The sequence below is a fragment of the Buteo buteo genome, chromosome 24, assembly GCF_964188355.1.
Source record: "Buteo buteo chromosome 24, bButBut1.hap1.1, whole genome shotgun sequence".
NCBI classification, from domain to species: domain Eukaryota; kingdom Metazoa; phylum Chordata; class Aves; order Accipitriformes; family Accipitridae; genus Buteo; species Buteo buteo.
The window spans coordinates 5,672,176-5,696,277 of NC_134194.1; the positions used below are offsets into that span (position 1 = coordinate 5,672,176).

Sequence of the window (24,102 nt, forward strand, 5' to 3'; positions counted from 1 at the left end):
AATACACAGAGGGACATCTGCTCTCTGTGTTTCGATCTGCAGTGCAGCGGAGGAATCCGCAGGGGCTGCGTTGCATTAGATGGATTTAACTGGCGTGTCCCATCAAGTGTGTCTGTGCGTGTGTTTGTGTGCACGTGGGTGTCTGTTGCACTCTCCTCAGTTTTCCTCAGCAATTGCAGAAAAGTTCAAAAAAGATCATAAGTTGTCATTAATGATTGATTTTTTTTTTTTTTTTTTTTTTTTAATATTTTATAATGCTTGTTTTCCTGCTGGTCCTGCATCAACTCCCTGGCAGCTTTCCGCTTCGTCAGAACGATGCTCGAGCAGCACCTGTGGACATGCCACTGCACGAGGGCAACATTGCTTTTCAGAAGGTCTTGTGTGAAATAGGGAGAAGGCAGCAAAGGGCAAGGGCATGCTCAAGCTCAGCACTACCTCCCCAGTTTTTGTAGGGACTAGAGAGACATCTCGGACAATGTTTACAGCAATGCCTGCATATAAAACCCAAATTCATTAGCTGACCTCACCAGCTACCCTTGGCTGAATGCTGTACTCCACTGTGCTCCTTAAAGCCCTTAGTAATATTTGAAAAGAACCCAACAAATGAACAATAAGAGAATCAAAGCTACCTGGTGGCTATTCCTACAGCCTAACTGCTAGGAAAATGGAGTTTAATGAAGCTGGCTGGGATCCATCACTACCCCCATGAGTCTAGTACCCATCCCTTAGGCATGAGTAATCCCTGATGCTTCAGGAGCAAAAATATCTCCAAAAACGCATAAAGCACCGTGAAATACCATCCATGGAAGAGAGAGAAGGGAAATGCCTGCCTGCTTTCCATGGAGATCAGTCCATAGTCAGCAGCACAAACCCCCTGATTTCCTTTCCCCAGAGTTAAAAAAATTGTTTAAAATATCAGTGATCAGAAAGTTATGCTGCTCTTTTTTTCCCCCTATCCTTTTTTGAAAACCCAGCATGTATTTCCTATAGCAACAGGCAACAGCCTCCATGCTAAATAAAAATCTACCTGGCCTCCATTCATTCTCTTAACATTCAAGAGCATAAAAGCCGAGGAGCATAAATTTCCATCTGCTGCTTTCCGATACATAGAGGCAGTTGCAAACTCTGGGTGGCTTTCTAGGTACATTCCTCTCTGTTTTCCTTAGAAAGAGCAACACCAGCCGCATCTCGCCCCTCTCCAACAGCACTTCAGACCTAACAGCAGAATATAAACAACACTTCTCCCCAGCTGAAACGGGATCCGTGCTTTCCCATTTCACAAGACAGGAGAAAAAACCACCAACCCACCAGATACCAAAATGACAGAGGCATATAATTAAAGCAAACAGCTCAAATAAAGATTCCCAATGAGGCCAGTCTGTGGTTTCACCTGGTCCGAGGGCACACTGAGCAGGGAACGAGCCAGCGCACGTCTCCCATCTAGCACGGCTGTGGGGCTTCGATAGATTTGAGCTAATTTACAGTCCCACGTCACTGCTGAATGTGATAATAATGGGTCTGAATGCTACGACGGAGAAATGGAAGGATGGATAGAATATGCAACAGCAGTAGGTGGTTTGAGGGTTTTTTTGTTTGTTTGTTTGTTTTTGTTGTTGGGTTTTTGGGGGGAGTTGTGGTTGGTTGGGTTTTTTTGTTTTGGTGGGTTTTTTGTGTTTTGGTTTTTTTTTTTATTTTATTTTTAAATTTTTTATTTTAGGGTTTAGGTTTATTTTTCTGGTTTTCATAAAAAACTTTGTATCCAGCACACAGGGATGCAGGCAGCCCCCATTCTGCAGCCCGTTAGATGAAGATGACCGGCATCGTGAATTGAAAGGTTCCCACCTCCAGCCCAAAGACACTCGCAGGGTGCCCAGCGATGTCGCTGGGGAAAGGCGATGCTTACCGGGTTCTCCGCGCCGGCCGGGCTTCCCCCGCCTCCCCGGAGGGCCTGCGGAAAGCAGAGAGCAGAGGGTTAGCAGGTAGCAAGTTTGGGAGGGAACCCACCCCGTGACCTTCTCTTCGGATCCAGACCCCTTGGGTCTTCCCCCCTTTCCCAACTGCCAAAAACCAATAGTAGGCTGCACATCTTTAACACCACTTTTTTCACAAAATATATAATTTAGGTGAAAAAGCTGAGGCCAGGCTCCTAGGCAAGCTGGGAAGCAGGTTTTGAAGTTATCGGCGTTGCCCACGTAGTAGAGGGAACCAGGTCTTAAATGCTCCAAAATTCTGGAAAAAACTTTGCAGAGCAGTTGGCAGTCCCGCACAGTTTATGCATGCTGCAAATAGCTGTTAGTGTCTTGCAAATCACAATATTTAGAGTATTAAAATGAGGAACGGAAACCTTTTGCTACTAATTGTTATATGAGTCAGAAAAAGTTTTTGTGCAGACTACTAACACAGCCTTGATCTGATCATACATTTGTAATTTCAGACCCCAGGTTCACATATAAAACTTGCTTGTATTCTCACCCTTCTGGATAGCAATAGCTAAGTGATTGATAAAATACCATAAATGACAAAATACCCTTAGTCAAGAAAAAAAAGGCACTCAAAACAATAAACACAGATGCAGAACACTGTTCCTCCAGCACACGTAGAGCACCCAGCGCTCTGACAAAGCCGTAACGCCGTGTCCTTTGTGCTGTTAGCTGACACGTTACAGCCTCTCGCCTGGAGCAAGGCTTCCCTGCCCGGGAGCTGGCAGCATCCACGCTCCTGCAACACGCGCGTTGCCAGAAGGAAACAAAAAGCCGCTTTTTGAAGCCTTCTGCAGCAGGTCAGCCAGCTCCGGAGGAATGTTTGCTGGGTGACAGCGATGTTAACAACAAAAAGCAAGAGCTCACTTTTTATCCGTGAAACTACGCTGCTCCCCCCTCCTTTCTGCTGCTTTTTTGTTGTTGTTGTTTTTAAGGGAAAAGGACGATAAACAAAGATCATTAAATATTTCTGCACTCCTATCAAAATTTCCCCTGCTGCATAAACATTTCTGTACCCAAACATGTAATTGCGTCTCCAGCCATGGCCTTTTCTCTTTAAAGTTCGGATGAACTGCCCAGCGCTCCCTCTCCGCAGCCCACCTGCACTCCTCCTGCCCTCGCAGGTGGGCTATGGCAGGAGCTCCAAGCCCCACATGCTCCTTTGCTATGGGGATGGCAGCTATAGGGGTGAGCTCGCAACGGCTTGGTAGAAAACGTCTATCAGAATTCCCTAAGCAACTTGCTTGCAATTTTCTTTGGGGAAGGAAAAAGAGAAAAAAAAAAAGGCATATTTTCAGCCTCATTAATTCTTGAAATCAGGTAGATGATTATACCACATTACACCCAGGAGGAATGTTTACTCCCTCCAGCCTGAAGTCAAGCCACTCCGGATGAGAACCACAACTCTGATGAAGCACCTTCTCCAACCTCGGAGACCAGACGTGACTGAGCAATTAAAGCTAATCTACCTGTGCCACCCTCTTGGCTAATTGCGGCAGAGTCTGGGCTTCAGGAGGCTGCAGCCTCCCCATCCACCCACCACTGCGCCAGGGTGCTTTAAACACCCTTTTAAGCCTTGCTTAATCCTTCGGTGTCTTTTGATAGACTCCTCCTGGATGCATTTCATCCGGGGCGACTCGCTAACAATTTTATTTTACCTCTTCTGCTAGCAGTGATGAGAAAGCCCAGGGTTTCTTCAGGAGGAGGAAATGTCCTAATGAAGCTGTAGGAGGGGAAGGCCAAGTTTTTAAGCAAGTGACTAATGAGTTGGTAGCGATGCTTTTAGGCAATTTAGAGGAGGGCTGATATCGAAGGGCGAATGCACGGAGCTCCTACATAAACCTCAGGTTGGAGCCTTTCAAATGCCAACATGAGAAACCAAAAATTCTGTTTAAAAAGAAATTTAATACTGATTTTTGTATTTTTTAAAATTTAAGGGATTTCTTAATATATCATGCCAAAAGTGAAAAACTGACTATTGCCCATACTGGAACAGGCTCCCCAGAGAGGTGGTAGATGCCCCATCCCTGGAAACATTCAAGGTCAGGTTGGACAGAGCTGTGAGCAACCTGATCTAGTTGAGGATGTCCCTGCTCATTGCAGGGGGGTTGGACTACATGACCTTTAAAGTTCCCTTCCAACCCAAACCATTCTGTGATCCTGTAATTCTTTCCCTACAGTCTTCAAGGAAAACTGTAAGATGGGTGCAGCACATGGAATTACAAGTATAGCATGCTTGTGGAAACCGTTAATTAAACCAAAGTTGACAAAGAAAAAAAAAAAAACAACAAACAACCAAACCCATTCTCATCTGTTTTACTTGCTGTTTTTTTATCAGAAAGCAATTTGGTCAAAAACAACAACAACAAAAAGTAGTATTTTAGAAACAGTATCTAGAATCCTGCTGCCAATTAATAGCTGAATATGGCAACATCTCTGAGGAGAGAAGATTTTAGTGGGGATTTAAAAGAACATCATCAAACCCAGTATCCACTGTGGGCAAGACTTGCAAGTCGCAATCCTGTGATCCAGATGTGGGTGAGCAGAAGGACAGAGACCTCCCGGCTCCCTGCAGCAAGAGGACAGCACACCGGAGTAACCCAGGAGTCATTAACGCTATCTACAACCTCGCCCTCTGCAGATGGGATTAAGTCCATGGTCTGCACGACTGGAAATTATTATTTTAGCGATTTCTAGCCTATGATGGATACTGCTAAAAGATAGTCACTAAAAGGCATAAAGTGAATCCATATTACACCTCTCATTTCCAAACCATTTAAGAGACTACAAAGGAAATTAAGGAGGGCTAAGAATTTGTTTGAAGATAAATGTTGACTGTAAACTGTTACCTAATGACTCCTTCTCCTAAGACCTTGCAGTTTGATGCTTGTTCAATATAATTAAGATTTATGTTGCATTAATGTCTGTTGGGTAATAGCTGAGCCTTTTCTTCTAACCGTGCCAGCTCCGCTGTATCAGTTCTGGGAGTTCCTTATTTACATTGTTATGAAAGACAGTTTTGGAGAGGAGAATGAATACAAAGCATAAACCAGTCTATTTTTAAACAACTTGTCACGTTCAAGCTAAACAGCCTCAATCCGGGGCATAACATGCAGTTTCTGACAACACTGTAAGCTTTCCAGTAAGATGATAGATTTAGTAAACCAAAGACAAAGGAAGAGAATGAAATAGATTGCTATTTGGAAACATTATGAGGATGAGCTGATGGGTGCATCTAAAGAATAGCTACTCAGAAACAAGGTAAAAAGTTCACCGTAAATAGACTCAATTGACTTCGCTGTTCTGCTGGGTAGCAGCCACTTATGTCATCTATTGTGGGTGAGTAAATGAAATATTAAAAAAAAAAAATCAACATCACTTCATAGTTCACATGAAATATTGTCAAAAGGCAAAACCATGTCTTTGTCCACAGTGCAGTAAGTTACCCTTACTTGAACTAATTTATCCATTGCAAATTGGACAACTGCAAATAGAGCTGCTCAGTGAACACTGTAATCCATCAGTATGAGGAAAGCAGGTCTATGGTACTACGCGTGTTTAATGTCTTTTTACCCCTTGTAATTAAATCAAATCTGGTCTTTGACCCACGTTCCCAGGCTTGGGAGGCTGTATCACTGCCTCCTGTCCCTTCAGCTTGATGGGCAAATTGCTGCCTGCCTTACTGTTGGGCATAAGGCAAATCAATGTTCATCAAACATAAAGCAAGTTTAAAATGCCAGCAGGAAAAAGAGCCTGATACAAAACCTCACTGAAGATAGCTGATGCATTTTAAATGTTAAGCCAGCAAAGCACATTTTTACCCAAGAACTTGTGGCATGAGGCTTGTGCTCTCTTTTCACTTATGCTTCTACACATCGCCCTTTTCCACAGAGAACTTATACACAGACGTATTAACCACAAATCTGTGCCCATCTCTTTCTTCAGGCCATGTGCTGCTGAGGCTCTTGGGGACTTTTTTGGGGGTACGTTGATACAGAGTAGTTGGGAACAACGTTCAAGTAAAAACCTTGGCCAAGTGAAATGAAGACCTGTCTTACTGGATATCTTTAAATCAGAGGATTCTTTTTCCCTTACAAGTATGACACAGTGAGATGATCATGTTGTAACATCTTAATCATAAATGTTGAACTTACTTTTAGAGCCTTATTTTCTAGATGAACTCATATCTAACTCATCATGCTCTAACATGGGATTAAGTTTTTAAACCATTTTGGAGGGTCTACCTGCTCACGTGCTTTCACTTAATTTTTTTTTTTTTTTTTTTGTGAGGTTGAAATGGTTTAGATTCTGTTTCCCCTTCTTCCCTTTCGGCATTTTTCAAGTTGCCTTTAATATATCAGTGTTTTTTCATTTAAAAATGAGTCAACCAGAAGAATAGCTTGAACAAATTGGTTGGTTCAGCCACTCTCAGGAAAGTGGATTTTTTTTTTTTTCATATGGCTTCACTTAGAAGCAAGGAGAACTTTGCGGCAGCCTACCGCAGGGTCTGGTATTGAGCATGAGGAAACCACGGCCCTGGTCTAGCTGGCTGTTCCTGCACAAAGGCCAATTTACTTTCTTGTTCCCTGGGGAAAAGGTTTATGGTTCATGGGCAGAAGTCAGGTTCTGCGCTGCTTGCTCAGCTGATACTCATCAGGTATTCAAGTCAGGCTACAGGCTCTGAGACCACAGATCTAAGATTAAACAGTTTTGGGTCACAACACTTTGCGTGAACCTTTTTGGCTTTGGATTCCAACGGACCCAAAGATTCAAAGCAAATACCAGATGCAGATTGGAAACACGCAGCACATACAGTCTACAGCCTTTTTTTCCAATTAAAAAAAAAAAAAAATCTAGATTCATTTCAAATTTGGCCCCAGTGCCCCAAAAGCTCTCTGAAATCCTGGGCTACGTTTTATGTTAGTAGAAAAGCCACCCAGAAAGCAACCTCTGGTTGTTAGCGGAGGAGAGCTCCTTGCAGTTCAACACGTGATCCAGTTGCTTTCAAGATACAGAACGAGCAACAAATAGTTTTCCTTCTTATACCTCCACCGCAGCCTTTCTGAGCGAGGATGCACACAAGCATCCTCCTTGCAATGTGTCGGGGAAGAAAACTCCCACTCCAGGAACCAAACTGGAATATTGCTATTATTATTGGAATAATAACGGGGTAACATTTAAGGTATGTTTTGGCTAAAGCATCTCAGGACCTCAAGACTAAAGGTTTACAGTCTTAAACTCTCCTTTACCTACAGCTGAGCTAAAATGAGGGATTCCCAGTGAGAGGATGGGACGGGGCGTGCAGCTGGGGGTGGGGGGCACAGTCTTAAACCCTCCCAACACGATGGGGCAGAGCAAGTCCAAGTCCCAAATCTAACGTTCACCAGCACCAATGAAACGGGCACATGAGATATATTAGCTTGAGATGACACAACTGTTCAAGACCAGAGGCAAATTTGGGGTGTTTATGTGTTTTTCTTAATTGCAGCCAACGGAGGCCCCTGTTCCCCTGGGTGGATGCTTGTTGCAAAAGAAAAAAAAATATTCAAGCTCATTCAAAGAATGAAGTGTTATATACAAGCGTACTGAAACCACTCAAAGCGCTAATTATGCTCCATTTAAAACAACTGAGATGGTGCCGCTCGCTCAGTACTCTGGATTTGCACCCCCCCATCATTTTTTTCTTTTTTTCCCACACCCAGAGACAGTTTCTTCAAACAGTCAAGTGCATACAGCTCTTTTGTTTAGTCACTAGGGCATGAAGATAAACTGAATTTGAGATATAAATTAAGAAGTGACTGGAATAAAGCCACAATTGCACTTACATCAAACATGGGATTTTTTTCCCTCTTGTTATGGCTGGTCTTACTCAGGCCATTTCCAGATAATACGCTGGCACAGCTGCAGCACTGTGCGGGGCAGGAGCAGATGTACGCAGTATACTCCCCTCTATTTTTAAAACAAGAGGATGCATATTTTGGCAGCTCTAGGGGCTGCTATATACAAGGTAGAAAGGTTTTCATAGCAGATTTCAGTTTCCCACATCTGCACCGAGACAGCTGCTTCAGTACGAGTCCTGGACAGAGACGGTAACTTTGAAAATCTTTCCGAAACTAAGGGTATACGCACAAACACGCACACATATTCGGCTTTGTGTTTCTTTATGAGAACAGTGACCATCCCTGTGCATTGCCCCCATATGCTCCTACACACTTAAAACACCTAGAAAGGTTAGAAAAATCATAAGCAAGTCACAGTCTCTTCTTTTCAGAGATTTACTGGTTAGGCAAGTCAGGCACAGTTTTATCAATGTGAATCTGGAAAATGAACACAGACTCCTTTTCCTGCTACGGATACAAGTTAGAAAACCACATAGCGATAGAGCTGGGGAACAAAAGTGATGCCAAGCTCACACTGGAGTCCGCTGGTAGCATTTGACTGAAATTCATTAACCTTAGAGTATCTTCAGCACTAGGTAACTTGAAGCATCACTGCCTGGAACAGACGAACAAATGGATACCCTCAAGGTCTGCTTTCTCAGAAAGCATTTGTAAATTAGGCTTTTTCCTGCTCAAATAATTGCTAACACAAAGGCGTCTCCGGGAAGAAGCAAGAAGTCACCAGCGACCAAGTTGCATGTGGTTATTCAGCAGATAGAGATAAGCATTGCTCTACTTGAGTCCATACATTTGCCCCTCTGAAACATCAGCCTGTTTACAAACACAGGGAGCACATGCACATATTGGGAATGCCTCTACAGCATGAGATAGTTGTGCATTTCTTGCAGAAATTAGGTAATTTTCTTTTTTTCCCAGAACTGCAAGTCACATCTATAAGGTAAGCAAGATAAAGAAGCACTTACTGCTTCCTTTGGTTTTCAGTCACAGTCTCCCATTTAAACAAGTTTGACATGTTGGATTACAAAATCTCTCGTGAAACATTCAGATCTGACACAAAGTACTTGGCTTTTGATGAATTACATTTTTTTGGAGCAGAGAAGTACTCAAAGCTAATGCTTATTATCTACAATCAAAATTAGTCATTCCAGAGCCAGGATCCCACAGCAAAAAAATAAAATATTCTTTGTCGTTTTCAATATACAAAAATTGCAAGAGAAGAGAAACGAGCAAGTCAAGACTGAGAGCAGCTGAATAATGCTGTTTCTCATATATCCCCAAAAGATCCCAGTAACTATAGAGAAGCGTATACATTAGAGACTTTAAGCAAAGAATCACGTACTTCATATTTAAATATTACTCTTACACAAACACATTTGTGGACATAGCCTACAGTTAATGCCCATTTTGGCAGGATTTTCCACCCTCATTGTTCCTCAGCTTCCTAAAAAAGAGCGCGCAAGCTGCCATGTGCAAACCATAAAGCATCCAAGGGATGGGGCCAAGCCCATCCTAACAGCAAGCCCACAGCTATCACGCTAATATCACCAACAGATTTCACTTCCATGTTACAAATCAAGTTGGACATAAAAATCAAAGTTTTCCTGTTTCAAAACTCATCCAACACTGCACTATTACATGTCACAATTTCAGCATCTTTAAAAAAGCTTTTAAATTCTTCCTCCTGTGGTCTTCAAAAGAAACATTTTTCTCCTGTTTAATCCTCTCCACCCCAAGTTTTCTGCATGCAGAAGGCATTTCCTCAACCCCTTTAAGAACCACCTTGTTTTCTACGCATCGCCCTCCAGGCAACATCTTTATAAAGACAGAAGATCAGGAATAGCCTGTCAAACAAATAAGAAGTCAGCTTCTGGAGCTGTTTCTATTTCCATTACCTGCATTAACCCTTGACCAGGGCTCCACGATGCCATATGCTTGAAAAGACCGAGCAAAAGCACATCTTAGTGAAACAAAACCCACAGAGCAAAATCCCTTCCATGTGCAATATATGTGGGGAGAAAACGCCACAGCTAGGGATATTTTTTTCTACACAATGGTACCAGCAAGCTACCACCAGCACATGCACATCCCAGCAGATGCTGCAGATCAAGGGAAACCAGAGAACGCTACATCGGGGATTTAAGTTTTGCTCCGAACCAACTACAGCAGCCCTTTGGTGTTTGTGTGCTCCTGGCCAAGTTCAGCATAAGCAACAATGACTGATTTTGAAAACCTAATAGTATTATGTTGGCTTAGCTTCCAAAAAGCCTGCAGTCTCCAGGAATCCAACCAGGTGACGAGCAACAAGCTAGCGTTCATGAAGCCTCGTAAAGGCTGTGCAGAACAAAAAAAAAAATTAATCTAATAATTTTATTACAATGACAGCAGTGTCACACCTATAAACGATGGATATTAACAAGGTTGGCTGTTTCAAAGTAATTTTACCTGGTATAAAATTCCCAGTGAAACTACCACACTGTCTTCAACAGAGTGAAGTGATAAAAGATGGACCCAGGGGATCCTCCTTCCAAACACTCAAAATGAAATTGATGTGTGAATTCATACTGCCCTGAATTATCCAACAAGAAGTCCATCTAAGAGAGTAGACCATCTGTCAGCAGCCAGTTGCTGACACAAGGAAAAAAAAAAAAAAAGAGAAAAGTAAAAAGAAAAAAGTCCTCTCCTGCATACAGAGTGACCCTTCTCTTGGCACAGCTCCTTGAGCAGGGATGGGGCACACAGCTTCAGGACGCTGCATCTCACCCACCACTCAGCACCATGTGGGATCTAGAAGCACGAACACTTGCAGTTATCTGCAAAGCCAGGCAACTATGACTGATGGTTTCGGGAGAGGATTTTGCAAGATGAACTATGTTGCAGCACAGACTAGTACATTAGATGATTACTGACTGAGTGTTATTCAATTTTCTGTTTGCGCCAGTCATAATACACAAGATGAATGATCTTTTTGACAATGTAATTTAAAGGAGACATGATTCAGCCATCAGGAACTCCACTCTCCCAGTAAATGTGTCAGTGGAACAATGCTAGGAGAGGTACTCTGAGCAGCGGTGTTAAAATACCACTCAGCACACAGGAAAGGGCTATTATTAACATTACTGTGACCTTGCAGAGATTGGAATTTGTCTGAGGACAGTGGCAACAGATACAAAATGATGCTGTTCACTGCCAGGAAGACATCTTCCAACTGGCCATGGGTGGAATGGAAGAGCAACCAGAAGAAACACAGGCAACTGCACCATGTGAATTGAGTGGATGATTTAACACATTCAGGAGACAGACCAAGTGACTTCAGGAAATTTTCCCATTTTCTTAGCACCCAAATTTTTATGCTGTGCTTATCACATCAATGCACCCAAACTCTTTAAACCTGTAGTTAGTTTTTTAGGTAGAAAAAAGCTCAATAACAATGCAAACTTCTAAATACAATACATACATACTTCAAACGTCTTCATTTTTTGTTTCTATTAAAAGAAACAATTTTTAGAACGAGTATGTAAATCCTCTGTTTTGCCCTGTGAGGCATATTTCCGACATTTCTCTGGGTAGCAGCTAAGGCAGTCACCACCACGGGAGAGGACATGACATTTCTTGGCCAATGGGTTTGTCTCCTCCCTTCTGCTAATTTGTTTGCAATAAATCTTACAGGAACTTAAGCTCTAACTGTACACTTAGAGCATAATTCAAATTCTTTGGAAATTATAACCTTTTGTGAAAGGGCAAGTGCATAACCATTTATTTGAGAGATACATCCTGTGCCCCACACGGTTGTAGAAAATACTCTGCCTTTTCCATAGCTAGGGAAGTTCCCTTCTTGGTACTTTGACCTTTTTTTCCTAAAGCATGAAAATTAGTGGTCTAAACTGAAACACCACTGGGCCACAATGTTTTGTAGTTATTTTAAACATTCCCTCTATCCTCCCAATAATGTACAAGTGTGGTTATATGGAGGAGGAACCAGACAACTGAAAAATCAGCTGCCCCATGTATACTAGCTTCTGGGTACCTCCTGTATTTAGGAGCATCCAAAGTCCTCAGAAGTCATTTGAGGATATCTTCCTTGTCCCAAATTAAGCTTTTCCCCGAGGTCTGAGGGAGCTTTGATGCCAAAAGGCTTAGTCATGGCTAACGCTCTACCAAGGCTCGGCTCTGGATGGGGGTCTCCAGTTTGGGCTGTGGTGGTCTCTTGGGCACTCCTTGGAAAGCAGCTGATGAAGAGCACAGCAAAAGAAGAAGGAGAAAAAGAACAAGAATAGAAGATCTAAGGAAAAGAGAACAAAAGAAATCAAAAGCCAATTACACTAATGGCCAAAAAAAAAAAAAAAGAGTCTTCAGGTATATTATAATACCCCCATACATCATGCTGGACTAGCCTTACAAGGAGGTTTTTTCCTGCTTGAGATATATCCTGGAGGACTGGAGATGAGAAGTAAAGTCTCAACCTCGTGGAGGCTTCCCACGTGAGGGTTGAAATTATAATTGAAAAAAATGTCAAATAAAGTGATTTCACTCCCAGATCAGCAGAAACAATGTACTTTGTTCTCACAAATTGGGACCAGGTAGGTTGGCACGAGGTCTTTGGCAAAGAAACAATTTAGCCTCAAATTTGAGACCAGAGCAATAGCATTAGATCACTTACTCAGACTTAAGTTGTGAGCAGCTGTTTGGATTTATTTCACACAAAAGCTTATACTGTAAAAGGAATTCCTGGCCCATATTCAAATGCTATATTTGCTTGTAAGCAGTGTTTCTCATTCTAGTCCTGATAATGCAATGAAATCAGTGATGAAAAAATTTTACAAAAGAGAAACAGAGGAAAAAAAAAGTATTTCTTTTTTAAAGACTTTGGGTTTGTTGCCTGTTGAAATGCAACATTTATACCTTGAGTTTTCACCATGCTGAAGATTTAATCACCAAGCTTCTCCTCATTGTAACTGAGCATATAATTAAAGGTACAATTGTCTTCTCTCCCTGATGACCCTGGGCAAACACCAGATTTGCTGTGTGTAAACAGTTTGCTTTCCCACTCATCTGAGATCCTTCCAATAAAGGAATATATGAACTTTTATGGAAAATATAGTTTCCATTATATAGACAGAACCAGCATGTGCTACAGTCATATTCACTCCATAGAAAGAATATGGTGTTTCCTGTAGCAAGTGTGAATGATCAAAACAATATAATCCTTTTTACTGTCATGTATCTGACCTACATCGCACAGCTTCCAGCAGAAATATGCGGAGGCAGTCGCAGTTAAAATTGCTAGCTGAGATCTAAACAGCCACACTTAAGAGCTCTGATAAATAAAAGCAATTAACAACTAACTTAAGAGCAGCATTTGTGTCTCCGTTTAAAGAATTAGGCTTCCAGTCATAATGCTAATCTGTGTCAAGTCTGAATCCAATTAACAAGCAGGAGCATGACAGCTAATGCAAAGGCATTGATAAAAAAAAATTAAAAAAAAAAACCCAAACCAAAAAAATCAAAGAGCACCAGCCCTTTCAGGCTGGACACAGGCAACAACTGCACAAGCCTCCGGGCAACCCCATGAAATATAAAAGGCCACCCCAGAAATTAATTACAACTGCCACCAGAAGGCAAGACAACTCAAATCTAAGATACCTGGCCACAGAGACACAAAATCTCCCTTTGGTCATGTCCAGCCCCGGGTGACCAGGCTGCAGAGATCAGAGTCAGGGCGAACGATAGCTTGTTCCAGGCTGGGAACATGGATGCTAAGCATACAGCTAGCAATAGGATCGAGTATAAAACAGCTGTAGGGAGACCGGGGAGGGGAGGAAAGTATATCGGTATGTATAAAAACATAATTGAGATACCAGAGAGCATGCTGACATTTCTTTGGCACATGCCATGCCTCGGAGGCGGTTGGCACAAGGTGGGGAACAGGCGCAATTAATGAAACAGCACGAGCCGACGCTCACAGAAATTGCAAAGGCAAATTCTGTTATTGCCCCTTTCTACCATGTTTTGGACCCGCTCTGGCCCAGAATTCAGTGGCAATGGTTGTTTTTATTCAAGTGCAAAGAGAGGATGATATATTGCTCACACATCCGGGGAATGTTTCGGTAACAACTTCATTTAGAGCAAAGCCTTCTCCCAGGCCAATGCGTTGCACCAAGCTGCTTCCAAGCGCGCGGCTCGGCCAACGGCTTTCCAAAATGCAAGGTACATTGTGGAGCTCTGTGGGTGCACATTAAATTCATGAATTAGCAAAATTACCACCATGATTTGTTTAACCATGTTCGCTTGCTTACTCCATGCATCGTATTTGATGAATAGTTTGTTTTATTTGGCTGCTTCAGGATCACTAGTCTTGCAAACAGCTCAAAAAGCCATAATGAAGTGACTGACTTTGCTCAGCTGCTTCTTCCAGATGCTTAATTTGTTACCAAACAGCCAAATGCATCTTTCAGAGGTACTTAGACCATTTTCAGCTCCAAAGTTTGGGTTGTCTGTAAAGCAGTAGGTCTATAAATCTTTTACCATGACAGCTAAACACATTCTTTCCCCATTTTAAAGTATTGATAGGCTAGAAAGGCAGCAGTGTGGGAGATGCACAGTGGTTTACTTTCTTTTTTAATAGCAAAAAGCATCTCAAAGATCGAACAGGAAATATAAATTAATTTCTGACAATCCCAAAGGTGCAACTTTTTACCTCCAAACACTTGAGTTCCTATCCTCTGTGTGTTTTAGAGATCAGCTAAACAAATGCTGGATTGCCAGTTTAACTTACCAAACGATATCCAGGAAAGGTTCAAAGGTTTAGCGGAGATGAGGTATTGTTGTTCTTTAAACATTGAGATGAGATGAAAAGAAAGAGGCAATTATTCCAAGCAAAGCTATCCAATATGTTACTAAGTTTGGATACTACCATCAGTTTCCACTTGTGTTTTAAACTGTCCAAGTTTGAGAAAAAAGGTGCAAAATATGGTGAAAGCAGGAAACCAGGCCAGAGAAATACAAAAGGGAAACACAAAAAGCATTTGACTTTCTTTTGGTTTGGTGTTAGGGATAAGTGCAGTGGTGGGACCGCATGGACCGAAGCTGCAGATACATGGGCATGGAAGAAACACCGCATCCTTTTGCCACAGTAAGGGACAAATATTTGCAAAACAGAATCAGCACGTAAGATTTCACTTACCAAGTACGCCAATTTGAGGCTCGATTGAACCATTCTATGAACCATTTTGTCCATAGACCACCATTTTCCCAATTATATGCTCCAGTTACTGCATGAAGACTTTTGCTAACTCTCCAGGTCTACCTTGTTCTTGAAAGACAGTAAAAAAAGGCAGGTTTCTCCCCAAAGCAGGGCAGCGGGTTGGCCTTCATCTTTCATTGATTAATATACGATGCCTATTGCTGCATCTTGCCAAGTTTTTAACTAAAATCAGACCTGGATTTAAGACACAACACAATAAGCTGAATCCTGCTTTCAATTTTGCTTTCTGGATTCCAGGATACACTTTTAAACTATTGATATACTGGATGTAATTTCACCTGAGGATCTAAGAGTACTTCAAGTAGAAACCTTCAGAGTCCTGTATGAATATAGATATATTGCTGCCTAATTCTGAAATAGAGATAAATGAAGTCTTTGGAAGGGCAGTTAACCATGTATGAGAGTGTAACAGATGGAAATTAACACTGAAAGCAGGATGCCCCCCCCCCCCCCCCCCCCCCCCCCCATATATCCATGTGCCCATTTCCCTCTCTGGGCCACCACCCTCCTAATTGTGATCCACAAAGCCACAAGGAACAGCTGTGAGCTGGTCTGGGTTTCATTAGCTGAATTCACAAGGTCTTCAGATAAGTTCATCTGTATCCTGGAAAAGTCCTGCATGCTGGTTGTGGTCTTCAGGATCATAACCTTTTCAACCCACTGCTTCAACCCGTATTTTTCTCCCCACAGATGGAAGTTTTTTAGCATATCTGACTCGTTCCTCCAAGAACTGGGTTGGTGTCACTTGATTATTAATCAATATTCACAATCAGCCTTTCAGCATTTACTGCATCCCCAGCCGAATAACGGACGGCCAGTTTGTGTTACAGAATGGGACTTTGAGGGATTTAGGGAGTACTGTGCCATGAAGCCCAGACTGAAAGCAAAACCAAATCCCAACATTTCCACTCATTGTAGGTTTCAGAAAATATTTAAAGAATCCCCAACCTAAGAGCAGAAATACCTATAGATCCAACAGGGTTTTACAGAAACTAAATACGGGTCTGTAGAACTAAACTAAGAACTCACACAAAATAACAAAAAATGGTATTTCTTCCCCCCTCTAATTTTTTCAACAGTCTCAGAATTCAGTAAAGATCAGCTCTGGGTCTGGATTTTCCAGCTTATTAGAAAGACCACAAAGCCAGAGCAAATCCCCAAACTATATTTTGCTTTGCAACCACATCGTCTCCACGTTATCTCAGCGCGACACTTCACCCAGCTCCGTACATGGCTGAGCATCCCCTGCGACACGTACCGCTGCCGGCTACCCGTGTCTTGGAGCAACGCTGCCCTACAGCAGAGAACCAGTGCTTGTACAGGCCCATAACCATGAAGCCCACTGCAACCACAGCTAAAAATTGGTCCTAAAGCAGACTTTGGGTTGGGAGGGAGACGTTCCCTTACCCAGAGGCAGAGAGGTGCAGCAACCCGCGTTACCCGGGCGAAAGAAAGCTCTGAAGAACGACATCTGGTTTCTGCACAACTTGGCTGTCAAACCTCTCTCTCACTGATGTTTCTGTTTCTTATCGTTTTGCTTGCGTTTGGAGCTAAAACAAGTTCCAGCTGAGCGAAGGAGCCAGCTGCTGCGGGGGTCAGCCCCGACGGGCCCCCCGTACCCTGGGTCCCAGGCAGGGAAACCCACCGCGGCACCTTCCCTATCGCCGGTCTGGTGCTGGGCACCATCCCACGCGGGATGAGCCTCCCCTAACCCCTGGCATCGCTTCACTTCTGGTTTTTCCTCAAGAATGACCCATAGTCTTCCTCTTCGAGATTAAAAAAAAAAAAATCTTACTATTGGTCACAACTCTGCCTCTTGTCTCTTTTTCACAGCTCTCTCTAACCCCCCCCCCCCGCTGCTGACAAAGGCCATTTTCTTCTGGCACTGTTGAATTATACATGTTTACATTTGCTGCAATACCATAAAGTAGAGTAAATTTTGGAAACACTCTGCCTGAATCCATATAATAATAAATCAGATTCTCCAAGAAACTATGTGTCTCACTCGTATAAGATTGGAAAGTCTAAAAAACCTCAAATTATCACAGCTGCTCCCCCCCGCCTCCAGCAACTTCTCAGCCACCTAGAAAAGTTGCTATTGCTCTGATTGACAGGGGGACATTCAGAGCCCAATGCAAGCCGACTGATTGACAAGCCCCTTTCCTTTTGTGTCTGATTTTACTTGGTAAACCATTTAAAACATGTCAAACAAATACTACAGTTCAACAGTTCCCTGTGAAACTTCTGCCAACTCCATTCCCTCTGGAGAAGGCAATTACCTTATTTATAGGGGTTGGGGAACAAAGGCTGAATTTCTTTTCCATAATCATTTATTAATTGTTCACATACTGAAAAAATGACTTCAGTAAAATAAATAGGATCCAGCCCTTGCTCATATTTCTGCAAGAAAAATTAATTTTGCAGAAGTAGGGCATCGCAAGGCCAGTGCAGCGCACGAGCCAGCTCTCATGATGCCTGTGCCCACTTACCCAGGATCTGAATGGGAAACTGGAGAAAGCATTTAGGAAAAAAAGAGTACCTTTACAATGGAAAAAAAAAAAAGAAAAAGAAAATCCCAGATTACAGATATTCAGCATGGTTTGACTCCGAGCATTTATTGTGCTATTACTGTTACAGCAACCAGGAGACTTTTATGCTTTGCAAAGCGCACGCATACAAGACTCCCGTTCCAAAGACACTGCTATTTAATATACATACACAACAACAAAAATGAGTCTGAATAGGAAACGGATGGGATAAAGAAGAGGATAAACAAGAACTAGGGTACAACCATAAATTTCCCGTGGTCACTTAACTCCAGCAGCAGTGACTCATGCGGGTTTTATTGTACCATTTCACAACCATGAAGAATTCACTCCAATTGTGTAGATGCCACCTATTTATTTTTTTTTCAGTTCTCAAATCACAAAAAAGCACCTTTTGAAATTTCAGAGGTATGAGTTTTGCCTGAAAAAGGACAGTTTGATGCTTATGGGAAGGGTGATTTTCTGCCTTTAATTTTTTTTTTTTTTTTTAAACTACAGCAGGAAATTGCAAGAAACCAAAGTAAATGGGACACTTGACAATCACTAGAAAATATTTACACTAATATAACTATAACTGCCCAAAGCAAACAAACAGTTGCCAGAAACACAACTTAAGTTGATGGAATGCGAAATAAACACAAGAATAATGGATGGGTTCAGCCCAAAACCTTTGTGCACGTATATCGAGCATTCCCTTCTCCTCCAGCACCGCTCCTGCACCACCACCTCCCTGGTCCTGCCCGATGGGCTCCACCACAGACACGGCCTGGGACGTACATCAGTGCCCTCGTTTAAGCCACCGAAAACCCCAACGTCGAAAGCATTTACTCGTTCTTCTGCTGGGTAGAGGAAGCAGCGATGGAGCCCAGAAGAGAGAGAAGCAGCTCATGGGGACACCAGAGGAGGTTTGCTCCCCTGGACAACACTATGGAAGTTATAAGCATTTCTTAACTTCACAAATTTCTCAATTTAGACCAACTACAAAACCAGTGCTGCTTTGCCGTTTCCACAGGGCTGCACCAACAGCACTGGGGAAACTGCACTTTTCGTCGGGCCACGACGACCTGCGGCACATACCACCGCTGAACCAACCTGCACAACACCCGAGGGCTTAGTTTACACCTGACAAACCAACCTGAATCTGTTTTAATGGATGTGACAACCTGAGAAACGGCTGAGAAACGCTGTATTCTTGAAGTGCTACTGCACCATTGGCAGCAGCTCCTGCCCAGCAGTTAAAGAGAGCAATTAACACCTGCACTGAGCATAGTGCAGCCCAGCACCATCTCTGGGTTTAGTTCTTGTTGACAACAGTAGGTGAAATCCAAATTCGTAGCTATGCACCCAAAAATTGCAGTTTGCATTTGGAGCCTGGGTGATTGCACCCTACGTTTAGGTTTAAACCCTGTTACCGGCATGTACAGCAGTGTGGCAAGAAGGACACGAGCACCGAGTCACCACTCTGGATCCATCCCATATCCCAGCACCGAGCCTCCTGGCACAGTCCGTCCGGCAAACTGGAGAAACCCAAAGACGAGGCCAAGGCCAGCTTTGATTTGGTTGTGGCAGCTTCATACCACAAACTGTTTAATATTAGTTTTTGTTTTGGTCCACCGTCTTGCTCTAGAAGCTGTGCAGAAGCAGTTACGTATCAGATATGGACTTTGTAAAACAGAGGAATTGCTACCTTGTTCAGAAAAAGCAAAGCCCTTTCAGCAAGTCACTCGGACACTATCGCCATTTGCACAGAGCAAGAGCTGGCAGAAGAAATTAATTCAGCATATAAAGAACAAAGGACATCAGAACTGCCAAGAGAAATATTAACTTTTCTCAAATGTAAGCCTGTTTGACATTGTTTTAACCATATTAATTTGCATACAATGCACATATTGCACAAAACCAGGGGAACTAACGACAAAGCGGACAGTTTCACAAAGCAAACAACATCAGGGCACAAAAATCAGTTTTTCATTGTGGGACTTCAGGTATTGGAGTCCCCCCCAAAGGAAACAAAACAGGATCAAACAAGCCCAGAGTGCTCTTGCCTTCCCACCTAACCCCAGACAGAAACCCGTGCTGAGCACAGACAGCAGCTTTGCTGTCTCTCCCTACTCAACAGACTCAAAGCACCTGAAAAATACCACAGTCCCTTTGCAAATGCCTAAGATGAAAGGCGCTTGACATATTTTCATTCGTATCCTCATTTACAGCAGTCCCAGACTCTCCGCTGTGCCGCACTAATCCCCGGTTCAGCCATCCCCAGCCTCTGCCGATTACCCCAACCCTGACCTGCCGAGCAGCAACATTTAATCCTCCCCTGAAACGTTTCCAAGCCAGATTTGAGCTGCCAAGAAAAAGTCCGCATTCCTCAATTTCTATCACCCTTGGCTATAGGTTTTGTTGGCCGAATTATCTTAATAGAAATACGTAAGTATTCAAATGTGAGTGCACGTATATCCGCACCTCTGGAGAGAAACCTGCTTTGCCCTACAGCCATCACCCCGGGGAGCCACTTTTCTCACTGTGCATCAGAGATTTGCAGATTAATCCCACCAAACCAGCTCTTTTTAACCCAACTGGAAGCATAGACCATCCAAAACAGGTTTCCTGCATAAAAAAACCAAAAGACCTGTTCCTAGACATTGTCCACCACTTCCATACAGGTCACTCAAAGTTTGCTCTACGTTTTTCTAGGAGGGAGGGAAGGGTTTTTTTTCCAGCCCAGTTGGACTTTGGACACATTGAACATCCCAGTTCATGCCCAGAAAAAACTTTTTGGTAGCTCAAGGACAAATGGGTCTTCTTTTTGACTGAACATTGGCAACACACTGTCCCTTCTCCTTCAAACTCCTTGGACAAAGATACTGCAGGAAAAAATCCCAACTCTTTATACCAAGGGATGCACAGAAACCCTCAGTGCCTCCTAACAAGGATGATTTCCAAGAAAAAGTCACATACAAACAACAACTGCAAAACTACTGTAAGACTTGGACTTCCACAGCATCCTAAACAGCTGTCTGCAGCAGAATAAACAAATATTTTTCTTGTTTTATGCCTAGCAACACATTTTATCCAAGAAATCTACAGTGGCGCCTCATGGGAAGGAAGAGTGGTGTTGGGGGAGACAGGGAGAGAGCTGGGACCATGTCCTACCAAAAAAAGCAAGGACCCCTCTGTGCCCCAAAGTGTGCATTTGGGCCTAAATTAAAGTTAGCTTTTTAAAGGTGGAGAAAGCTAGTTATTAATTTTCCAAAAAAAGACTGGTGATCGTCACATAGATTCAGAGTAACTGGGGAGTACTGGGGCTGCCTAGTGAAGAAAGATGCCCTTTCCAAATACCAGCCCTAAAATTTCACTCCCACAAAAAGAAAATAACCATTTTTTTCCTCCAACATCCAAACCCTCCATATAAAGATCCCAACTTCACTAACTTGAGGGAGCACAGGTCACTGCAGCTGCAGGGTGCTCAGCGCAACAGGAATTTCTTCACGCCCCTGACAAGGGGTTCATCCCAAACAAACTGGCAGCATCTCCACTCGCCATTAAAATGAAATGCGGTCCTTCCTTTCTTGTGCCACACGCAACCTCCCCCACTAAGTTTCAAATTGTTTTTTAATCTAGTTATTAAATGAAGTGTCTTTTTTATCTTAGAAAAGAAGTTTTATTTGTTTATTTGTTTATGATTTCTTTTAGAGCCAATGTAAGAGGTCAAATAAATTCCAGATGACATCCAGACTGTTTTGTATTTGAATTTTTGTAGTCTTTTCTTTTGAAATTAATCGAAAGGAACACAGTATCATGGGAAAATATAAAGATCTTTAAATCCCTGCAAGAAGTGGCGTTAGTTTCAGCTTTCACTTGCAACAGCAGCACTGTCGTGGCAGGATTCATGCTACAAGATGCCAACAAATTGCTGAGTTGAGTTGAGCATCTTAAGTATGAGATTTAATATTGGTTTTATCTTTATTTTTTAACGTGCCTAAATAATACCTGCTGGTTCTTAGAACAGCACAGACTGGAAATCAGATGGTAACAGGAATTGTAAATGTCACACCCAAAGGTATTTCCAGTTTAGCAATTGTGGACATGAGGTTGAGAACTGAAACATGAACAAGCTGCAACACGCAAATGGTAATCACAAAAAGCACACGTTTTACTGCTTAGCTTTAATGCTCACGATTCTTAATTTTTGAAAGCCAAGTTGGCCAATGCAAGCACTGCACATGTTTTAACCAAGGCTAGATTTCCTGACATTAACCACACTCCTAACTAACCAATGCAACTGCCCGGAAGGGGCGATGTGTTGCATCTCGAAGTCAATCACGTTTCAGCCCATGACTTGCTTTCCTTAACCTAAACCGTTTGGCAATACAGGAGCGTGGAGGGAAACTCTCCCCATCAGGTCTCCTTGACCAGGAAGCTCTTTGCTCAGCGGCTGACTAACATTTAAGATTGCACCATGCATTTTAATGCAGCCAGGCTGAAGCTGAGGGCCAAATGCTAGAGGCTTGGAAATAAAATATTAATAAGAAAAAAAAAAATCTTTGCCTACTCTGTTGCTCTGTCTGTGAACAGACTACAAAGGTTTTTCCTTGCTCAGAACTGCTGGTTTCCCAGCATTCACAAATTTTGGCCTCAGCTGTAGCTACTTCAAAGGCAATAGATATGGCTCAGAGAGAAAACAAAATTGGAAAGAAAAATTATGCTGGCAGTTCAGCAAAACACTGGTCACTTAGTGGGATCTCCTTGGGATCTCCGAATTAATTTCGGATTGCTTGAAATTTATCTTCTGGCATCTCTTTGATGCATCTCATTATCTGCTATGAATCTCTCCGCACGACAGCTGTCTCCACAGTCCTTGAAAATAAAAAAAAACAAATCAAACTGCCTTTTCCTAGTCATGCAAGTTGTAAGCCCAATAACTTGAATTTACAAGCTTTCATTTTAAGCAGAGAGTCATCATAAAATTGACACTAGCTCAAACTGTGTATGAGAGATTCAAAGTGAACTCCTTCCAGTGCAGGGACACAGGTAGATATCGGGAAGATCGAAGTGAGAGAGTCCCAGCAAGGCTTTGGCAGAGCCAAACCCAGCCCACCCCGCTGGGGTGCACGCAAGGCTCAGTCTCACCTTCATTATGCAAATGGGGGGGGTTACCCGAACGGGGCGTGGGCACAGACCTGGTTTTGTGCCAATTTTACTGCATTCCTTATTAAGGGAAATTTGAACTGAACTTCCTTTCCAGTTCCTATTTGCTTTTTCTTCTCTTAAGAGCGACAATTGCAACAGCACAGCGCAATCAACACGTGAGCTTCGTATCCGTCTTTTTGTAAAGCATCTGTATGAACACACAGGTAAAAGTACACATTTTGGCTAACGTCTCCTTTGCAATTTCCCTCTTGACCCTGCTGAACTTTCAGCCTAATTTCATCCGTGCCCATATCTTAAACCAGGTACATAAACCAAAGAGCTAAGCTGGTACCCTCCAAGTCTTTCTTTTAATAGCCCCAAGCTATTAAAGCCAACAGTACAAGATTTAAGATGAGTTTTCAGATCACCCCAGTCACGTATTTACTGCGTACTCCTAAGGTGAGTCCAGCAACCCCTGAGACTCCCTCCTGGGTTGTAGAGATGACCCAGCCAAACCCTCTCCCCTGGGCTTTGGGTGTTCTGGTTCCACCCTGCTGGGTGGGTGGGAGAAGAGATGATGCCCCAGGAGACATTGTCCAGGAAAGGGAGCGGAGGATTACTGGGAGCTATCGTGAACACAACTTGAGGATGTAGCTCTTGCAGAAAGTTTGCCAAATTCCTCTACAATTGCATGCAGCAGGTAGGAAAGCTGATGGAGTCAAATATCTGCAAAGATTAATTTCCTGCTCTGTGGCAGAGACGGCGCTGACTGGCCAGGTTTAGTGAAACAATGAGCATGTCAACTAGATCGTAAATTGGTTTAAATGCTAGAAAAATTATCTGTTGGCTGGCAGGGCTTAATGCACAACAAGCTGTCTGGTGTGGACACAAATTAATCATGCTCAAAACCGATAGAGAGCTCAAAGCTTCATGGCATGCCTGCGTACACACAGCCATAAGGAAAAATTGAGATTTCATCAAACTGGATGAATAGCCTGGAGCACAAGGAATCATTCTTGAGCATTTCCCTGCTGAGCATTTTAAATAGGTAAATGGTATTTTCATTGCCGATATGATGAAAGCAATTAACTTCAGCTTGCAGTTCCTAAGGAGAAGGCTGATGGTGGGGAATCAAGAAGCCGTTGCACATAAGTTCAAACGATAAAAAATTATGTGACAAAACCTGAATTGCAGTATTCTTCTTGACTTAGATTTTATGCCTGTTAAACCAGAAATAACCAGTCAATTCCCCGTTTGACTTGGAGAAGTACCATTTCAACTCCTTT

At 42.7% G+C, this 24,102-nt stretch overlaps 1 protein-coding gene across 1 annotated transcript in view; it reads right to left on the minus strand.

Annotated features, from left to right (window-relative positions):
* Positions 1–24,102, minus strand: part of COL23A1 (collagen type XXIII alpha 1 chain) — a 192,912-nt gene that overhangs the window by 54,652 nt on the left and 114,158 nt on the right. The window contains exon 3 of the mRNA XM_075056978.1: positions 1,904–1,948. Coding sequence (XP_074913079.1) covers positions 1,904–1,948 — 45 coding nt within the window. The remainder of the gene's footprint in view (positions 1–1,903; positions 1,949–24,102) is intronic.